The following is a 17,500-nucleotide window of genomic DNA, read 5'->3' as shown; positions in this document are numbered from 1 at the left end:
TACATGGCTTGTTGACCAATGATGGAATGCATAGCACAGATGACATGGCATTCCTTGATGAGTTCTTTGAGTTTCCACAAATGATTGGGGGCTTTACCTTTACTTTGTGTAGGTTAATTTTATTGTACTATAGTATTTTGTGTTTGCTCTATCTGACCATTGTTACTTTTTATCCCACCCTGGAAAATTATCATAAAGCAATAGATAACAATAGATATTTTAATTTTTTTTTTCCAATTGTTAATGACGTTATATTTATCTTTATTATTAGTTTCAAATTTAGATTACTTATGAGCCACCAGTGAATTTATTTTCTAATGTGGTATTCTCCTTTTCAGAAAACTGAAGAACAGAGTTGCTGCACAGACTGCACGTGACAGGAAGAAGCAGAGAATGGACCAACTGGAAGCACAGATTGATGAGCTGCAGGACCTGACAGCTGTATTATCAGAACAGAACACATCTCTAGCAGAAGAAAATGAAGCTCTGAAAGAAATGTTGGCAAAATGCACATGTGGACAGGGAAACACAGAGACCAGCATTGACGAAGCCGTAAACATCAGTTGTGACGACACGCAGAGCGCAGTTGTCGTTGAGGAAGTCACGATCCCTGTCAACAACCCCGCTGGTGGATCAGCAGTATCTCAGCCTCAGCAGAAGGCAGTGGGGATGTTGGCAGTGCTCCGGATCATGGTTCTCTCAACACTCTGCTCTCAGTGGGTCAATACAGCTGCCTTAGCGGTGTTAGCAAACAGAACTCTTGGAGCCCTTCCCAGTGCACCAGCCAGCAACAAACAAGTCAACATTTTGCAAACCCTTCCAGTCAAGAAGAGAACTGCGAGATGGTGGGGACCACACCAACAGTCCTGGAATCCAACTGGGATGTAGCAGACCATGACTATACCAAAGGAAGTCACACGAAGAATGACTTACACCTGAGCCTTACGCCTGCTGAGGACGACCTTATTACGCAACTGACCAAAGCCATGGACCAAGTTCCCGAAATCAGTGTAAAAGACACGTCACCAGAAGGCGTCACCATTTCAGTGGATGAAGTAACGCCACAGACAGGCGAGATTGCCACGCCAGACATACTGAAGGAACTCCTGGACTTCGGCTGGTTTGAGAATGATGATGGAACACTTGAAGGAAGTCATGGTGCTAGTAAGGAACTGAACACCACACCAGTGAAGGAGACTCTCCCACCCTGTGGCGAGAGAGCAGCATCGCCCATCACCAAGGAACAGATCCTGGATTTCCTGCAAGACAAGATGCTGAGTCCCAGTCACAGCTCCACCACAGAGTCGGAATCTGGTTATGACTCCGTCACATCTCCGAGGTCCTTGGGGTCGCCAGAAACCATTGACCTGACGTCCCCAAGGCCTTCGGGGTCACCAGACGAGGACACGCTTGATCAGGCAATGGAACTGGATGACTCTTTTAATGAATTATTCCCATCACTGTTTTAGCTTGTTCAGTATTTGCAAGCACCATGTACCTGTGTTTAATTTAAGAGTGTACATTAGTCAGTTGAATATTAAGGTTGTAAATAGTATTTGTAAGGCTTAGGTATAAGGTTTGGAGTGCGATTGTTATTAAAAGAAAATATTTTCATGTTCTCTTTAATTGCCCTAGATGTACTTAATAAGTGATTGGAATTAAGTTTTAAATTTTTTGAATACTGGGCATTTCATCTATAAAGGGTGAGAGAAAAAATGTCCTACAGTCCTTGGAATAATTCAAACACAAGTAGAATACATATTTTATTTACAATGGTAATATGGCTACTGAAGCTAATTTTACATGACCTTCCCACACATCTGAATTCTGAAATTGGATATTAGCATCTAATAATTGAATCTGTAAACCTTACATTATGAAAATACAGTTTTATAGTTTTCTACCATTACAGTAGAGGAAAGATATCAAATTTCAATTCTATATATATAAAAGATGATAAAGGTAGTGCATTTTGCAAACCTCTTTGTTCATGGCAGAAAACTAAGATCACCAGATGATCATCATATCAAAGGAGGGGTTACATAAGCTATGCAAAAATGAGAGTTGAGACGGCAAACATCAAAGGGGTAATTACATTTGTACTATCTTTAAAAATATTTTTACTGAGGAGTAAGCTACTTCACAAAACACTTATTAAACCCTTCCACATATTGCCACTACTATAAATGATAACCATTACTGTCCCTAAAAGAATATCTTAAAGTGTAAGTGTACGTCGTAAATATGTATTTATGAAGGATAGCAAAGCCAAGAACATTATTATCAATACATTCACTCAAGATACTGTGTATCAATATAAGAATAAATAAAAAAAAATATATAAATATAAATAATAATCAGTTATTTACTTGTAAATACGTAAGTTACTGTTCAAATGAGTTTGTTCATGTTAAAATCATTTGAAAAATACATTTTTTGGAATGGCGCAGAGAAAGTTCTCACACATCTTTTATGTACGTGAAGCAGATACATGTTACAATTGTCATTGAGAAAAAACAAAAATACTTTTGCGGTCATACAATTGCTGATACAGCATTTCAATGATATCTTGGGAATACCCATCACTAATTACACCATCTTAATTATTTTGCTGCTTGGGCATGATGCCTAATACTGGGAGCAATACACCAGCTAAAAGGGCCCCATATTAAAATCCTCCTAATGTGTCTATTGTACTTTGTTTTACGTCTTTCCACAGGAGCAACCTTAATAATTTCCTACAGACATATATATATAAAAAAAGTAGTAAATAATAAAAATCTCTGAAATAATATTCCTATCCAAAAGCCTAGAAAAAAAAAGAGCATCTATGTTTTCCCTCCTATCACTTCCGTCTTGAAGACCTCGAGAGACGGGACGAGTTTTCCGAGAGAGGCTTTGCATTGGACATTCTCCCTGACTTCCTTGAGGGTGGACTCAAGAGCTTGCCATTGTCTTCATCCGAGTCGGTGCTAATGACAACTTTCTTCTTGTGCGGTTTCTCAATGTTGCCCGACCTTCTCGTTGTTCTCTGATTCTCTGCAAAGTGGGAGCGACCTTAGCATACATGTTTGTATATACTTTTTCTTTCTCCTTTATACTTAGTTTATATTCTAATGTGTACGACTTGTCTGCATTTTGTTCTTCAATATAGTATACACAGAAGAGGTCGTTATCACTGTCATTATCACTCTTTTCTCTCATCTGAAGTTTCCTACAAAAGACTTAAGCACTAATTAGAACAAGAGAAATCAAGGCGTACTGGCAATCAAACGATGATTTTAACAATATATTTACCCTTATTCTGCCGGTGAGCTGGATGTAACTGGGAACGTGTTTCCTCTGCTGCCTCCTCTTCATCCTCCTCCTCCTCTTCTTCTTCCTCCTCCTCTGTCTTCCCCTCATCTTCACTGGAACTCTCCTTACGTCTTCTGCCCCTTATTCTACCCTTGGCGTTCTTCACTGTTTATTCAAGAAAATGGGCGTTAGCTTCTCTGCATAACTTTATATCCTTATGTATGATGGTATAACTTCAGGTGAGCAAAAATAAACTGATTTTTGTTTCCACAAGACAAAAATGAGTAACAAGTAAATGGAAATGCCTAAGAATATGACTTCAACAATGTGTTGTTCAAAATTTTATTTTTTGACCAACACATACCTTATACATAAATTGCTCCATTAATTATTCATCTAGGTTTTCAAAATATCATAAAGAAACATGATCTACTACAACCTTGAAGAAAAGATTGAAAAAAAGTGAATTAAAATGCTTGCTTACCTGATGTCCTGGCATTCTTAGCTTTCGTCTTAGCATTGGCTGCTTTGTTTAGGACATTCTCGTCTTCCACACCCTTCTCGTGGCTCTCCTGCATCCTGCCCTCCAGCTCCTCAATCAGGACTTTCACCTCGGGCTTCACGAGCTTGCGAGCACTGGCCAGGATGCCCAGGAAGAACTCATACACCTCCGGCTCATAAAGTTTGTCGCCGTAGCATGAGAAGTTCTCACTGAGCTTCCTGATGCTCTTCTCGCTAAGAGGGATTGCATACATTTGTTATTATAATGCTGATAACGATGCAACGAAAAGTCAAAGTGGACTTAGCATTATATGTTTCTTCAGCAGATATAAAACATGTATATATCTATGTTTTCTTTGCTTCTACATTCATTAAATGCAACAGTGAAATCACTTAAAGAGTCACCATTCCAACTTACTTGTACGTGAACAGGGACAGGCAGTAGGTAATGTCTCTCCATTGTCTTGTGCTGACAGTTGCTTGGAATCGATGGCAGAGTTTCTCCACTAATGTTTCCAGTTGTTTGTCCTTTTGTACCAAGTTCAGTATGTGCCTAGAGGAAAAAAATAATAATTAGAAGTTATGTGGTGTACATAGTTCTAACATCATTGAAATTACCCAAATAAAAGTTATCTTTCCTTTGGTTACATTTGATATTTTTGATAGGTTTTGTAAGAGATACAGTATTAAAACTTTCTTGTCCAAGATTATGACAAAAATATATTCCCAAAATTATAAAGTAAACAAGGCTAATGTACTCAAGAAATATGTTTATATAATTGTAAATGCAGACATTACCCAATGATTGTCCTGTAGCGTTTCTCTTCAATTCCTAGTTCGGTGTCAGACAGGCGTGAAATAATGTCAGGTAGAACATTATACAAGGCATTGCCTTTCCTCGCAAGTTCACTGAAGAAAAGCTTTGCCAAGCCTGAGAACAGATTAGGAATTCATAATCATTAGATCCAAGAAAAGAGATGACAATAATTTTCACTTGTCACAATGCCACACAACAACATACCTGATATCCGTGGGTCGTCATCAGTGATGCAGAGGGCAATATCAGATATCTGACCTTTGACCTTCACCATATCATTTAAGATGAGATGTGTGAGGATTGTCAGGGTATTCTGTCGTACTTTTGGAGAACCGTCTCTTAGTCTGCGAACAGAAATGCAGAAATAAATTGTGGGAAGATTCTATGACAAAATAATATATTTTTTCTTGATCTGGCATTGAGGAACTATTCCAAGCATTCTAATTATACAAAAATATACTGTTCATTCATTAACAATTCTATAGATGTTAAGCATATCTTAACCCATCCACGACGGGGGAATTCTAGCCTTGAATGTCACAATGCCGGGGCGTTCGAATTATTAGGCCTAAATCAATTGAATAGCTGGCACAATACTGTTTAACTAGATATTATGTTACACATCTAAATCATCTACAGATGTTTTCTTTTATTTGTTTGACTTGTAGTACAGTAAATGAGTCTACACCCCCCCCCCCCACACACACACAGATCTGACCCCTCAAAGAAATCTTATTGCAGAAAGCAAAATAGTGACCAGACCTGGCATAGATGCGTGGAGTCCAAGGTTCCAGCTGGTTTGGGAACCTGAATGACAAGTCTCCCAAAGCGATGACTATGTTGGCACGTATCACATCTTCCTCGGACTTCTCCAAGATGGTGAATAGGAGCTGGGAAGAACAACATGAGTTTATATGATGTTTATATTGATGTTCAAGGCATTTGTAGCTTGTGCTGAAGTGACTGACAATTATACACTTTCATTTTGTTTATAAAATATTTTCATATAGTAAGCCTGGTTATATTCAGATTTAAAGAATCAGATAAGAACTGAAATACATATTAATAATAAATAACAAATGACCAAATATTCACATAGTACACATCATGCAAACATCCTTGAATAAAAGAAAAGTCACTAAAACCTCACCTGCAAGTTGTCCTCACATAAGTCTGAAGAGATCATCATGAACTTGGCCAGGGCGAGTGTCGCCGCAGTTCGTAGCTCTGCATCTGTGTACTTTGCCGAGTTGGTGCACACGGCCCAAATTACCGGTCTGGGGACAATACAGGGGTGATGAGCTTTTAACCCACTCACGCCGGATGACGTGCTGACACGTTTCGTGGTTTTCGCGTCAGACGCCGCCGATGAGATATCTGGCCAAGGCCGGCGCTCGGGGTGAGCGAGCGTTCAGATGATGCGTTCGAAAACCTCGGTATAGTAACAGGCTGTGATAAATTCTTCTCTGCATTTTGCTTTATTTTAGAGTAAAGTACGGCATTTTACACATTGAAATTCTGAAGTTGCATTTCCTTTTAGCTATCAATATTACTCCAACTACAGATTAGTAATGACTGCAAAACACAGAAAAAGAATCACCAAAAGAAAACCTTTTGAAAGAAAACAATGTGAAAAAAATTCTTCCTCAAAGTTATAAACAAATACTTCTCTTGCTAATTCTTTAGTTGACAAGAGTGAAGTTCTCATCAATGACAATAATAACAGGATGAAAAAAGAAGATAAAAAACTAATTAACAAATAACTTCAAAGCAAAAACACTAGGATATAAATGAGAGTTAGTAACATGTTTTCCAATTGTCAAGACTTTACTCAGAAGAGCAATGAGGATGCTGGCACTAGTAAACAGTAACAATAGAAATAGTATAAACAAGTTATGAATTCATTTTACTAAATTTTTGTCATGAAATGCATGAAACATTCTTCTCCTGCAAATTCCTTACTTGATGACAGAGAGGAGGTTGTCCGCATTAATGATCTCTGTCTCACAGATGGAGCGGATGTATTCTGCCTCCATGTCATCTGCCACAGCCCCAGTTAGGCCCATCTCCTCATCAATGTCCCCGTCCTGGGATCCCTGGCAAGAGATGCAAGACAATAAGTTGACAAAAGTACCCAAAGAAGCTATTATCTGAGTGCACATCAGGAGGACCTTTTGTTTTAAATGATTTCTCATTGGGCAACGAGTTACTCACCCCTCTGTTCATAGAAGCTTCACTGGCAGAAGTGGCCAGTGATTTTCTTGTGTTCCTTTTCTTCTTTTTCTTCTTTTTCTCCGTTTCCATCTCCTCTTTGAGGTAATTTCTGCGCTTCAGTTCAGAGAATACATAGGTATCAAGGTGAATCAGCTGACGGAGCGCTACTTGGCCTACAAACACGAAGAAACGTGTCAGGATGCCTACAGGGACCTTGATGTCTTCAGTCTGGAAAGATTCAGGTTCATTAAAGACAAACATTAACAAAAAAGCTAAGATGGTAAATGACTAATACACATGGGGTGCAATTTTGTCAATCCCCATGATCATTGCATGATCTACGGTCAGATTTGATCATGCATGCAGGTGTCTATACACTGTCTCAACAAAACATGAACATGACCACCATGAATGGCATGTTGGCTCATCAGGGATGATACTGAAATGCCAAATTCATGTTTTCAGATGAATCAGCATGCCATACAGGCAGGATCAAATCTAAATGTGGATATACAAACATGTTATAGATTTCCCTATAAGAGGATCTGGCTTTGGATACATATGGACACAAATAATAATAATAATAATAATAATAATAATAATAAAAGTTAAAAAGAACACTTGACCATAACATGCACAGTCCTGTGGTGAATGCAACTCCAACTCACTATAAAATAATGGAAACACTGACCTGTGACTGAGAACTTTCACTTGTTGGGTCTGCCATTCCTGTGTAATATTCAAGCATGATCTTGCTCATCCCTTGCAGAATCTCTCCACAGATGAGATCAGGATGCTCTGCCAACTGTGAAAACATGTTTGTTATCATTATGAGAGTGAGATAAGGGAGGAAGGTAGTGAGACAGATACAAATAGGGGGAGTAAGGGATGGACAGAATTAAAGAGGAGGAGAGGGAAGGACACAAGGAGGAATGCAGTGAGATACAGAGATAGACAGATTGAGGATGATGAAGGGAAGGGAAGGAGAGGGAGATCCTACAAATCAGAGCTGGAATCTTTCGTACTTCTTGATCCATGCTTGGTCTCATAGCAAAAAAGCGAAGCACTTTTAGATTCTACACATCTAACAAAATCACTTTGTTAAAACTAATTGACATAAAAAATACACACACACACCTAAAATTTCCTTACCAACTACAATTACAATAAACATGAAAATAAGAACAACAATAATTATAAAGTACGCCCACAAGGCTCTCCCTCATGAATCACATTTTGCACCAACTTACCGAATAGATCAGACTAACAGCCTCGACAGCCATGGGAGAATACTGACGATCTTCGAGGGCACTCAGACCTTCCAGTAAGATCTTGGCAAGGCGCTCAAAGATCTCGTGATCTCGATCAAACCTCAATAGAGAAGGAGAAAGATGTATGAGTCTACATGAACACAACATGTATTTGCTTTCCGTGACTCAGATTGATGTAATGTGATATTATCATTATTTTAGCTTGGGAATATTTTTGTAAAGTTCAGTGCTATGATATCAAATACATAAAATGAGGTGGAGCAGCAGCAATATCACTAATGACAATATATAAGTGAGAAAGCAAAAATAATGGAGAGACAGTCAGAAGATACCTTAAACCCACTAATGATGGGGATGTGCATTGTCCACTGTGGTTTTGTTTTATTATTTTTTTACACATAAATGTTTCTGCAGGCATCTGGTTACCAAGAAGTCAATTAGTAAGCTGACCTGACCATACCTCTTAACTCTTTTCACTGAATAGAGAAGTCTATCTTTATTACTATTCTTCTTTTTTTTATGATGTCATTATCGTCATTATAATAATAGCAATGAAAATAATAATAGTAATAATGAAAATGTCTGGGTTAACAAAATTCAAGGAATGGGGTAAACAGGTGAGGTCAGGTTGGCTAACTAATTGCTTCCTTTGTAGCACCATTTATGTGTTATGAAAAACACACACATACACACACACACACACACACACACACAATCTCTCTCTCTCTTTCTCTCTGGAATGCATTCTTGTTATCAATGGGTTAATAAAAAATAAATAAATAAAAATATATAAAAATATATAAAAATAAACATATAAATATAAAGAGAATATCACTCTCTTGCTGATTCAAGGAGGTAATCAAACCACATTAATCATCCTTTTACCTGTTTGGTGGATTAGGGTCGTCAGTCTTTGGCTTTGTTGTGGATAGTTTCAGCAGGGCAGTGCAGGTCTCCTTGACAAGAGTGAAGTTGCACTGACCCTTCTCACCCAGGCCAGAGTTCACCAGGACACCAATATTGCTTGAGATGATGTGCGCTTCCGAGCTGGGAGGGAGTGGGATGTTAAATGGGAATGTTGGCAAGATGTTGTATGTTCCTCAAAAGTTATCAAGTTATAACAAAAGAAGAAGTGGAAGGAAAAGAAGTAGAAGAAGAAGATGAAAAAGAAGTAGAAGAAACAGAAGAAGAAGATGAAAAAGAAGTAGTAGAAGAAACAGAAACAGAAGAAGCAGAAGAAGAAGTAAAAGAAAAAGAAGAAAAAAGAAAATAGAAGAAAAGGGAGAGGAAGATTATGCACAAAAGAAGAAGGGCAAAGAAAAGACCCATTTCACCTATATATACATCATACAACAAAAGCATGTGAGACCGAGCTCCTTACTTTGCGCACATGGCGAGGAGAATGAGTGCTGCCAGTGACTCATCGTCTGTGGTGTCGGGCAGGGTCTTGGTGAAGCGTTCCCACAGCAGGGTTAGGCACTGCCTTGTAATGTCACCTAAAAGAAATGGCAACATGAGATTAAAAGGTATGGCTTTAGAATCTGCAATTTAAATACAACTGGAGATACACTCAACCATGATGACATATCAGAAAAAGGAGAAGAAAAACAGAATACATAAATGAAGTTTACTTGGAACATGAATGTTTTTTTCACTTGCTTTTACACGCTTTAAATGTTTGACATTTGATAAAATCTGATGAAATTTCACCTACATCAAGAAACTATCATAGTGCTAAATCTCCAGACAAACAATATCTTCAGATTATGGAAGCAATCATAGCCAATACTCTGGTTTGGAAATCACAAGAGATTACACTCACACCCAAATCAGACATCTCAAGTGCTAAGGTGAAAAAAACACTGACATTATTACAGATTATCTAGCAAATAGAATCAGTATAACAGCTCTAAAAAATAGGTCAATCCTTTAAAAGTTACATAAGTAAAAAAAATCACCCAGAAAACACCATAAACTACATTCTCCCCCTGACACACTCACCAGAATTTACAAACTGTGCGATGATTTCTTCCATGGATGTCCTCTCTCCCAAGGTTGCTCCAGTAATAAGTGCTGACAGGTTCCTCACAATGTGTTGAGCACGGGTCCTACAATGCAACACAGTTTTGGGGTGACACTCTTTTGGTAAAGTCATAGACAAATGCAATATCAGAATGTGAAGTAACCAACTGTATACAACATCTTGAATTCAGTATATATGGTTATCCATTGAAGCTTAATCATAATAATAAAAGAAAAACATAAACCTACCATATACATTATACTATGTATTACACTACCCTATACCCAAAACCTTAAAAAGAAAAACACCAAAAAATGTATGTTTACTCACCTTTCATTTGGCGCTTCAATATTAATGTACAAGCGCTGATAAGCTGCAATAACTGCATCCTTGACAGCCTGTTCCTTGCTCCACACCAGGGCCAACATGCGACGCACACCAGTCATGGCATTGAGAAGACCAAACTCAAATGCTAAGACAGAGAACACAGAAAAAAAGAAATCAGTGACAAAAAGAGTGGCACCAAAAGAAACTACAAAAAACATAATTGCTTAATTTGATCTAATTCTAACAGGTGTGATGTCTGTTTTTTCCCCTACATTCAGTATGTATCATCTAGATCCGATTAACTATTTTACAAGCAATAAAAAAAATGACTCTGCACCAAATCCCAACAACAGAAACGGTATCCTTTATCTCACAACTGCAATAAAATATAGACATCATGAAACAGTTCCTTACAATACACAATTCCTTGCCATAAAAATCACAAACCTGTAACGAAGAACTGCACTGCTTCCAACACATCTGATACATGCTTGCTGCTCAACAGCTGGCAGAGAACTGGCAACCCCTTGTTGAACAGTTTTGCAAAACACACCGAGTCCTGTTGAATTAAGATTTTTTAATTATTATAATCGTTTTTAATGCTATATGCACAGATGCAATAAAAATAAAGAATTTCAATATGAATACCATGGTAAATGATTATTACATCTACAAACACAATAAATAAATAAATAACATCTGGACTAAAATTGCATCTTTCTATCTCTACTAAAAAGAAAGATTAAAATCTATAGATTAAAAAAAAAAAATATCTCTCATAAGGGAAATCAGAAGAGGTAGGTGAAGAGACAAAACCAAACTACCATAACATAAACAATAATACCAAGAAACATTGGAAGCAAGATCCATAGGCACTTACCTTCAAGTAGTTGACCAAGAGCTTCTGCTTGGTCACCTCTGCCTTGGCCTCCCTCTCCAACCTTGTTTCTTCTGTTTCCTCTTCCTCTTCGGCCTCCTTGTCTTCGTCCATCTTCTCCTCCCCCTCTGTCCCTTCTGCCCGGGTTTTGTTGTCCTCCATCTCCTTGGCGGACAAGAAGATGCGCTCCAGCACAACCAGGTGGCGGATCTGGTGCTCCGTCAGGTCCTCATCTTTGCTCAACTTCTTGTAAGCCTTGGAGGAGTGGACCTCAGGATCGTAACTGGAAAAAGGAGGTTCTTGAATTTCAAAAGGGAGATGAGAAAGGAAGGAAGAGGAGGTGGAAAGAGGAGAAAGGAAGGAGGCTTTTGAATATGCAAGGGTAAAGCTGGAGAACAAGAGGAGGAAGAGATGAAGAGAGGAAGAGGAGAATGGAAGAAAAGAAAGAAAAAATGGTCTTTGATACACAGATAATAGACGAGGATAAAGGTGAAGAAAAGAGAAAGTAAGAAAAAGGAGGGTAAGAAGAGAAGAAGCAGGAAGATGGGAACAAAAGAAGAGAAGGGATGGAAGAGGAGGAAGGAGGAGGAGGAAAAGCTGAAGAAAGAAAGGCCTAAATAGGAGAGAGAGGCAAAAGATGGAGAGCAAAACCTGAAGGCATGAGAAGGAGGGGGAAAAGGGTGAGGGAGTGTTTAAACATTATTTAGGTCTATTCTGAATGAGAACTGTTCACTTGCCAAATGGTTATACCAATCACCCACCCATTCACTTTCTCTCTCTCTCTCTCTCTCTCTCTTACACATATTGTCTGCTATCATTTGACATACTTTGACAACCATCTTGGAAACTACAGAACAGGACTACTTAAAATGATCAGAGGAAAAAATTCACAAACAAAACCTAAAAATACTTTCTCTAAAGAATAAAAGATCCTACCCAAACACTTCAGCCCCATGGAACATTTCCAGGGCGCACTCCAGCAGTTTAACAGCCCTTCTGATCTTGCTGGAGTTCAGAGCCTCCGCGATCTCTAAAACTGCGTCATTGAGAGGAGTATCTTCCTCTAGGGAGTCTTCATCATCATCCTCATCCTCAGTGCCACCTGTGATGTGTAAGGCAAGGTTTAGTTTAGCATCTACAAGATTTTGTTTCCCTGTCCCTCTGCATAATGGCTTTGCAAAGTCTCTTCTATATATTATCAGTATAATACACCTATGAAAACACAGACAAATATTCAAAAGAAAAAAGAAAAAAGAAAAAACAAAATACCTTCATCGACGACTTCCAAAACAATGGCAACCACCTCAGGCAACATAGCTGCCCATAACTCCCTTCCTGTGACGGTCTTTTCCACCTGCGGTTTATCCTCCTCCTCGGTAGACAAGTCCAAGGCAGCCTTAGGGTCCATCTCCTTCAGTTTCTTGAGCTCCTCCTCGTACTGGCCTTCCAGCTCCTCCAGAGGGAGCTGGATGCAATGTTTTAGAAATGAACAAATGAATAATAATAAACAATAATAATACTCTGTAACAAAATCACTTTATGCTATGAATAAAACAAAGCTTAAAATAGAGAAAGTTCAGTTCCTCCTCACCTTTGCTGCAAATGGATTGCCCTTCAGGAATGCAGTCAGCAACTGAACCGCACTTTTCCTCACATTTGATGACTTGTCCTTTAGGCGCCCTAGGGTGAGCCTCAGGACCTGTTGCTGTCTGCGAAGGGGCACGGCCTTCTCACTCACAAGGTCGGTCCAGATGTGTAAGACCTGTAATATAGAGGGAGAGGGGTTATTTGATATTTTACAATGAGAAGGAAGATGCACAAAATTTTATAATGAAAATATGGATAAATTAAAGACCTTTTTTTCCTACAAGTAAAATGTAGGAGAAAAAAGAATGTGGGATTACAATACACTTTGCTACATATTAACACTAAATCTATATTCCAGAAATAAGATATATCTTACATAAGAATGAGAGGAACAAAGAAACAGAAAGAAAGAAAGAAGGAAAAAAAAGAAAGTAAAAAAAAAGAGAAGGAAAATAGGGAACAAAAAAGAGAAAAAAATAAGTGAGGAATAGAAGATAAAAAAGGAGAAAGTAAGTAAGAGCAGAGTAAGAAAAGATACCAAAAAGAAAGAGAGAAAAAAAGTGAGCAGATGGGAGACTAACACAGAAAGAATTGACGACCATGGAAACAAGGAACAATAGGAAATTAGGTGACTCCTACTTTACTGCGAACAAATGCATGGACGTCGTGAATGTGGTCCTCAAGGTGGTCGAGACACTGGTCACGCAGGTCTCGGCTCTTGGGGTCCAGCTGTTCACTGCTCAGAACCTTCAGCACGATGGAACCAAGGATGGAAAGCACACAGTTCCTCATGCCAGAAGCCTGTGAAAAAAGTAAACAATATAAGTAATAATGATGGAGATGATAATGATAATGAGTCACTACATTAAAAATTGCAATAGATAATGTACTTATGATAAGTGGAGGAAGAGTTAATACCAATTTTTACTTTCTCAGTTTCAAAATATGTTATCTATACACACAGCAGAGTCAAGTAATGCAATACTCTGAGGAATAACAACCTTTCTCACAAATTGAACCTATCAAAGGGATCTCACTTTTGAACAGAAGAATGAAATATAAGAGAAATATATTTCTAAAAAGCATTCCTTCCAAAAATAACATACATATCAGGAACGATCAGATTAACATTTCAAAAATATATAAATGAAATAAATATGACAACAAATGTATCTCAGAAATCTTCAAGGAGATGTCCCTTTCCTCACCTCTTCGTGCAGGAAGTTAATAAGCAGGCTAAGCGAGGGTAGGATGACCTGGGGGCACTTCTCCGACACCTCCACCAGGAACTGGGAGAAGTTACGCAGGCCAGAGGAGTCTTTCATGAGCTCACGGGCGTCCACCTTGGCAATCTCTCTGACCATCTCCGACACGACCGAGGTAATGCCGAAGGACTCAATCAGCAGGATCACACCCTGGGCAGCTGGGGTGACCATGTGCTCAAAGTGCTGCAAGAGCTGTGGGGAGATGGAGAAGCAAAACAGCTGATCACCGGTGACTGAAATGGCATTCAGAATACAAGTTTCCCATAATGTTGAATGTCAGATTAAAAGATGAATAAGGAAATAGTAAAAACATGAGTAAATGATAAATAACGATCATCAAATAAAACCCGTAATAAATAAAGCTGCAGAGTAAACCTCCTCTAACCCCTATAGCAATCAGAATGAAATCCATGAATAAATAAAACAAACACCAACAAACACAACACAAAACAAAATAAATAGAATCTCTCCCCAATTTCCCAACTAACCTGCATGAGCTTGAGTGAACATGCAAGACCATGGTTAAACTTCTTGACAAGCGTTCCTACAATCTGGAATATCGAGTCTCGTGTGGATTTGGTCCTTGCCAAGTTCATGGTGGGAGACTCCAGAATCTTGTAGCAACAGTTGGCTATGAGGCTGTAAAAAGAAAGTGAAAACTCTCAATTAGATTATTGAACCCATCTACTGTTTATTATAAAGTGTTGTTTTATGTCCAGTATTTTCAACATTTAAAAATGGTTTTGAACACAGTCATGCTACTCATTAATGAAACACTATCTCAACCACACAAGATATATCATTTGAGAGTTACATCAATATCTAAAGTATGCATAGATTATAATAGTATTTCCTTGGATAATGCAATAAGATCAGGAAAGCTAAACATTACAGGCATTTTTCAAAAACTAGAAGCTGATGTTCGCACTACTTTTCCAGCAACTAGATTCCTAAGTTCATAAAGAGTCTAAAGATTAAGAACATCCCAACCAATCTGAATATAATTTTTCAAAGTATACTGCTTACCATTTTATTGAGTTCATAACAGACTGTCATGTAAGCTTTAATAAGAGAAGAAGAAGGTCTTTTTATAATATTTTGGAATTGCAAGACCACAGTTCATATGCACACCATAACAGGTATAAAAAGACACATAATATCAAATATAATCTCAAATGAAGAGAAATTCTTGATCACCATACAATAATAATAGTAATCTGCAGAGGCCAGACTTACTTGACAAAGTCCTCCTCCATAATGGGTGGCTCCCACAGACGGTGCAAAGGGTGCTGCAGGACAGAGAACAGCTGGACCAACATGCGGTTCCTCTCTTCTTCCCAGTCTGTCCCGTCGTCAGACTTCCTTGCCGACTTTTTTCTTCCTTGCTGGAAAAGAGAATGTAATATGATGTTAATGTTATTTCTTCATCAATATAAAGAACAACAATAACAATAATGGATGAATTTCTCAACTCCCTAATGTCCAGGCACCAAATTACCAGTCATGCATGACAAATAATTCATTCCTTGGCTCACCTTCCCTAAGACAAGGGTGTCTGTGGAGGGTTTGTTGTACTCGTTCTCAAAGGACTCTGTGAGGTTACAAGCGATGTAGGTGGTCATCTTGAGCACATTAAGCCACTGGTGCCGTTCCTTGGAGCTGAGGTCCCCCTCGTCCAGTAGTAGAGCCAATTCAGCCGTTACCTTGGACATTGCTGCAAAATTGAAGAGTATTGAGTAAGTCTCTCCCATTTTCTGTCTGTCTCTCCCTTACCCTTATTTTCTCCACACACACACACACACACACACACACACACACACACACTCTCTCTCTCTCTCTCACACACATACTCAAAAAGACAGGAGAAGATGACAACCTGACACATCTACTTGGATAACTTGTCCTCTTTATCTCTCTCTCTCTTCACTCACTCTCTTTCCCTTCCTCCCTCTCCCTTCCCTCCTTGTCCTTCCTACCTTTAAGAAGAAGTTCCCACGTGCGCTGCCGAAACTCTCCATCCACGCTGCCAAAGCCAACCAGGACACTATACAGCACATCAAAGTTCTGCGCCTTGAGAATGAAGTGCGGCCCATCTTGACGGAACCCTACTTGTGCCTCTGGAAATTGGATGGTGGGATTAGCACATACATATGAGGAAGAATTTCACTGGGAATAACAATTTACAAAATTATAATGACTTATGTCATCAGGTCATAATGGTCTATAGGGACAACCTTCAGAATGACACTTGTGTTAGTTACTAAGGGTCACAATAATCTACATGCCTCAAAAACTTCATCTGCATAAAAGGTTCAATTTCCTATTTATTTTTGAAGATTCAATAACTAAAGCAATAATGCCAAAATAAAACACTTGATAGTATCATTAACAATAATATCAACAATGAATGATATCAATAATAACATCAATCATAACCATACATGATCATCACAACAATAATCACCACAACTTCAATCCCAATTAATAACCACCATCATTGCTATTCCTATTTAAAAAGAGAGATAATGATCATTATCAATGTTCATATAATTCCAATCACAAATAATCATCATTAATAATCATTTGCACCATTGTCATTCCTGTCACTAGCAATATTATTCATGATAAACTCACTTCCAGTCGTAAGCAACAATGACAATAGCAATAATGACAGAAAACACAGTAATTTCTGTCATAAAAGATAATAATTGCAATCATGGAAATGAATATAAATGGTGAAAAATAATTACTAAACAATCATGGAAATGATGTAAAAAATAATAATAATAATAAATAAAAAATAAAAATAAATAAATAAATAAATAAACTCAACCAACCAGTTGCAGCAATGAGGATAAACAATAATAAATAATAATGATCAAACAATCTCAGAAATGAACACAAACAATAAAAAAAATAATCAACCAATATCAGAAATGAACACAAACAATAAAAAAAATAATCAACCAATATCAGAAACACATCTAAGCAATAAAACACAACAATCAACCGATCGTGGGAACGAACAATCGTCGCCATTCCCGTCGCAGCCTCAATCAGGGCCCTAAAGAGACCACCTCACCCTGAATCTTCTTCGGGATCTCCTTGCTGGTGGAGATGTTGTAGACGACGTATTGCCGAGTGCTGGTCGACTCCTGCAGGGCGTCCAGACTCAGGGGGATGACAAAGTCGAAGGTTTCCATCTGCGGGAAAAGGGTCGAGGGTTAGCTCCCTGATGAGGTATAGCTTGGGGTCTATTTGTGTGTTTATGTTATATCTGGAGAGAAGAAATGATTAAATAGTGAAGATAATTATGTTTGG

General features: G+C 38.3%; 1 protein-coding gene and 1 pseudogene across 2 annotated transcripts in view; one reads left to right on the top strand and one right to left on the bottom strand.

Annotated features, from left to right (window-relative positions):
- LOC122256271 (uncharacterized) overlaps positions 1-1,614 on the top strand; it is a 3,526-nt pseudogene extending 1,912 nt beyond the window's left edge. Inside the window, exon 2 of the transcript XR_006223519.2 lies at positions 339-1,614. The product of XR_006223519.2 is annotated as an uncharacterized LOC122256271 (transcript). The remainder of the gene's footprint in view (positions 1-338) is intronic.
- Positions 1,615-1,750: 136 nt separating this feature from the next.
- Positions 1,751-17,500, bottom strand: part of Cap-D2 (CAP-D2 condensin subunit) — a 16,770-nt gene continuing 1,020 nt past the window's right edge. Inside the window, exons 2-29 of the mRNA XM_043020825.2 lie at positions 17,262-17,382; positions 16,156-16,296; positions 15,715-15,893; positions 15,416-15,564; positions 14,668-14,818; positions 14,123-14,371; positions 13,554-13,715; positions 12,919-13,089; positions 12,597-12,792; positions 12,264-12,429; positions 11,331-11,610; positions 10,898-11,009; positions 10,454-10,595; positions 10,102-10,208; positions 9,482-9,596; positions 8,986-9,147; positions 8,080-8,200; positions 7,521-7,634; positions 6,830-7,057; positions 6,578-6,711; positions 5,766-5,892; positions 5,378-5,505; positions 4,820-4,959; positions 4,597-4,729; positions 4,217-4,351; positions 3,782-4,032; positions 3,298-3,462; positions 1,751-3,039 (exon numbers count right to left, since the gene is read on the bottom strand). Coding sequence (XP_042876759.2) covers positions 2,846-3,039; positions 3,298-3,462; positions 3,782-4,032; positions 4,217-4,351; positions 4,597-4,729; positions 4,820-4,959; positions 5,378-5,505; positions 5,766-5,892; positions 6,578-6,711; positions 6,830-7,057; positions 7,521-7,634; positions 8,080-8,200; positions 8,986-9,147; positions 9,482-9,596; positions 10,102-10,208; positions 10,454-10,595; positions 10,898-11,009; positions 11,331-11,610; positions 12,264-12,429; positions 12,597-12,792; positions 12,919-13,089; positions 13,554-13,715; positions 14,123-14,371; positions 14,668-14,818; positions 15,416-15,564; positions 15,715-15,893; positions 16,156-16,296; positions 17,262-17,382 — 4,473 coding nt within the window. The 3' untranslated portion in view covers positions 1,751-2,845. The remainder of the gene's footprint in view (positions 3,040-3,297; positions 3,463-3,781; positions 4,033-4,216; positions 4,352-4,596; positions 4,730-4,819; positions 4,960-5,377; positions 5,506-5,765; positions 5,893-6,577; positions 6,712-6,829; positions 7,058-7,520; positions 7,635-8,079; positions 8,201-8,985; positions 9,148-9,481; positions 9,597-10,101; positions 10,209-10,453; positions 10,596-10,897; positions 11,010-11,330; positions 11,611-12,263; positions 12,430-12,596; positions 12,793-12,918; positions 13,090-13,553; positions 13,716-14,122; positions 14,372-14,667; positions 14,819-15,415; positions 15,565-15,714; positions 15,894-16,155; positions 16,297-17,261; positions 17,383-17,500) is intronic.

Source organism: Penaeus japonicus, unplaced genomic scaffold (assembly GCF_977035675.1).
Source record: "Penaeus japonicus unplaced genomic scaffold, GWHDUDI00000001_assembly GWHDUDI00000042, whole genome shotgun sequence".
Taxonomy (NCBI): domain Eukaryota; kingdom Metazoa; phylum Arthropoda; class Malacostraca; order Decapoda; family Penaeidae; genus Penaeus; species Penaeus japonicus.
Note: the sequence above shows the minus strand (reverse complement) of the source record. Positions and strands in the feature narration are given on the sequence as shown.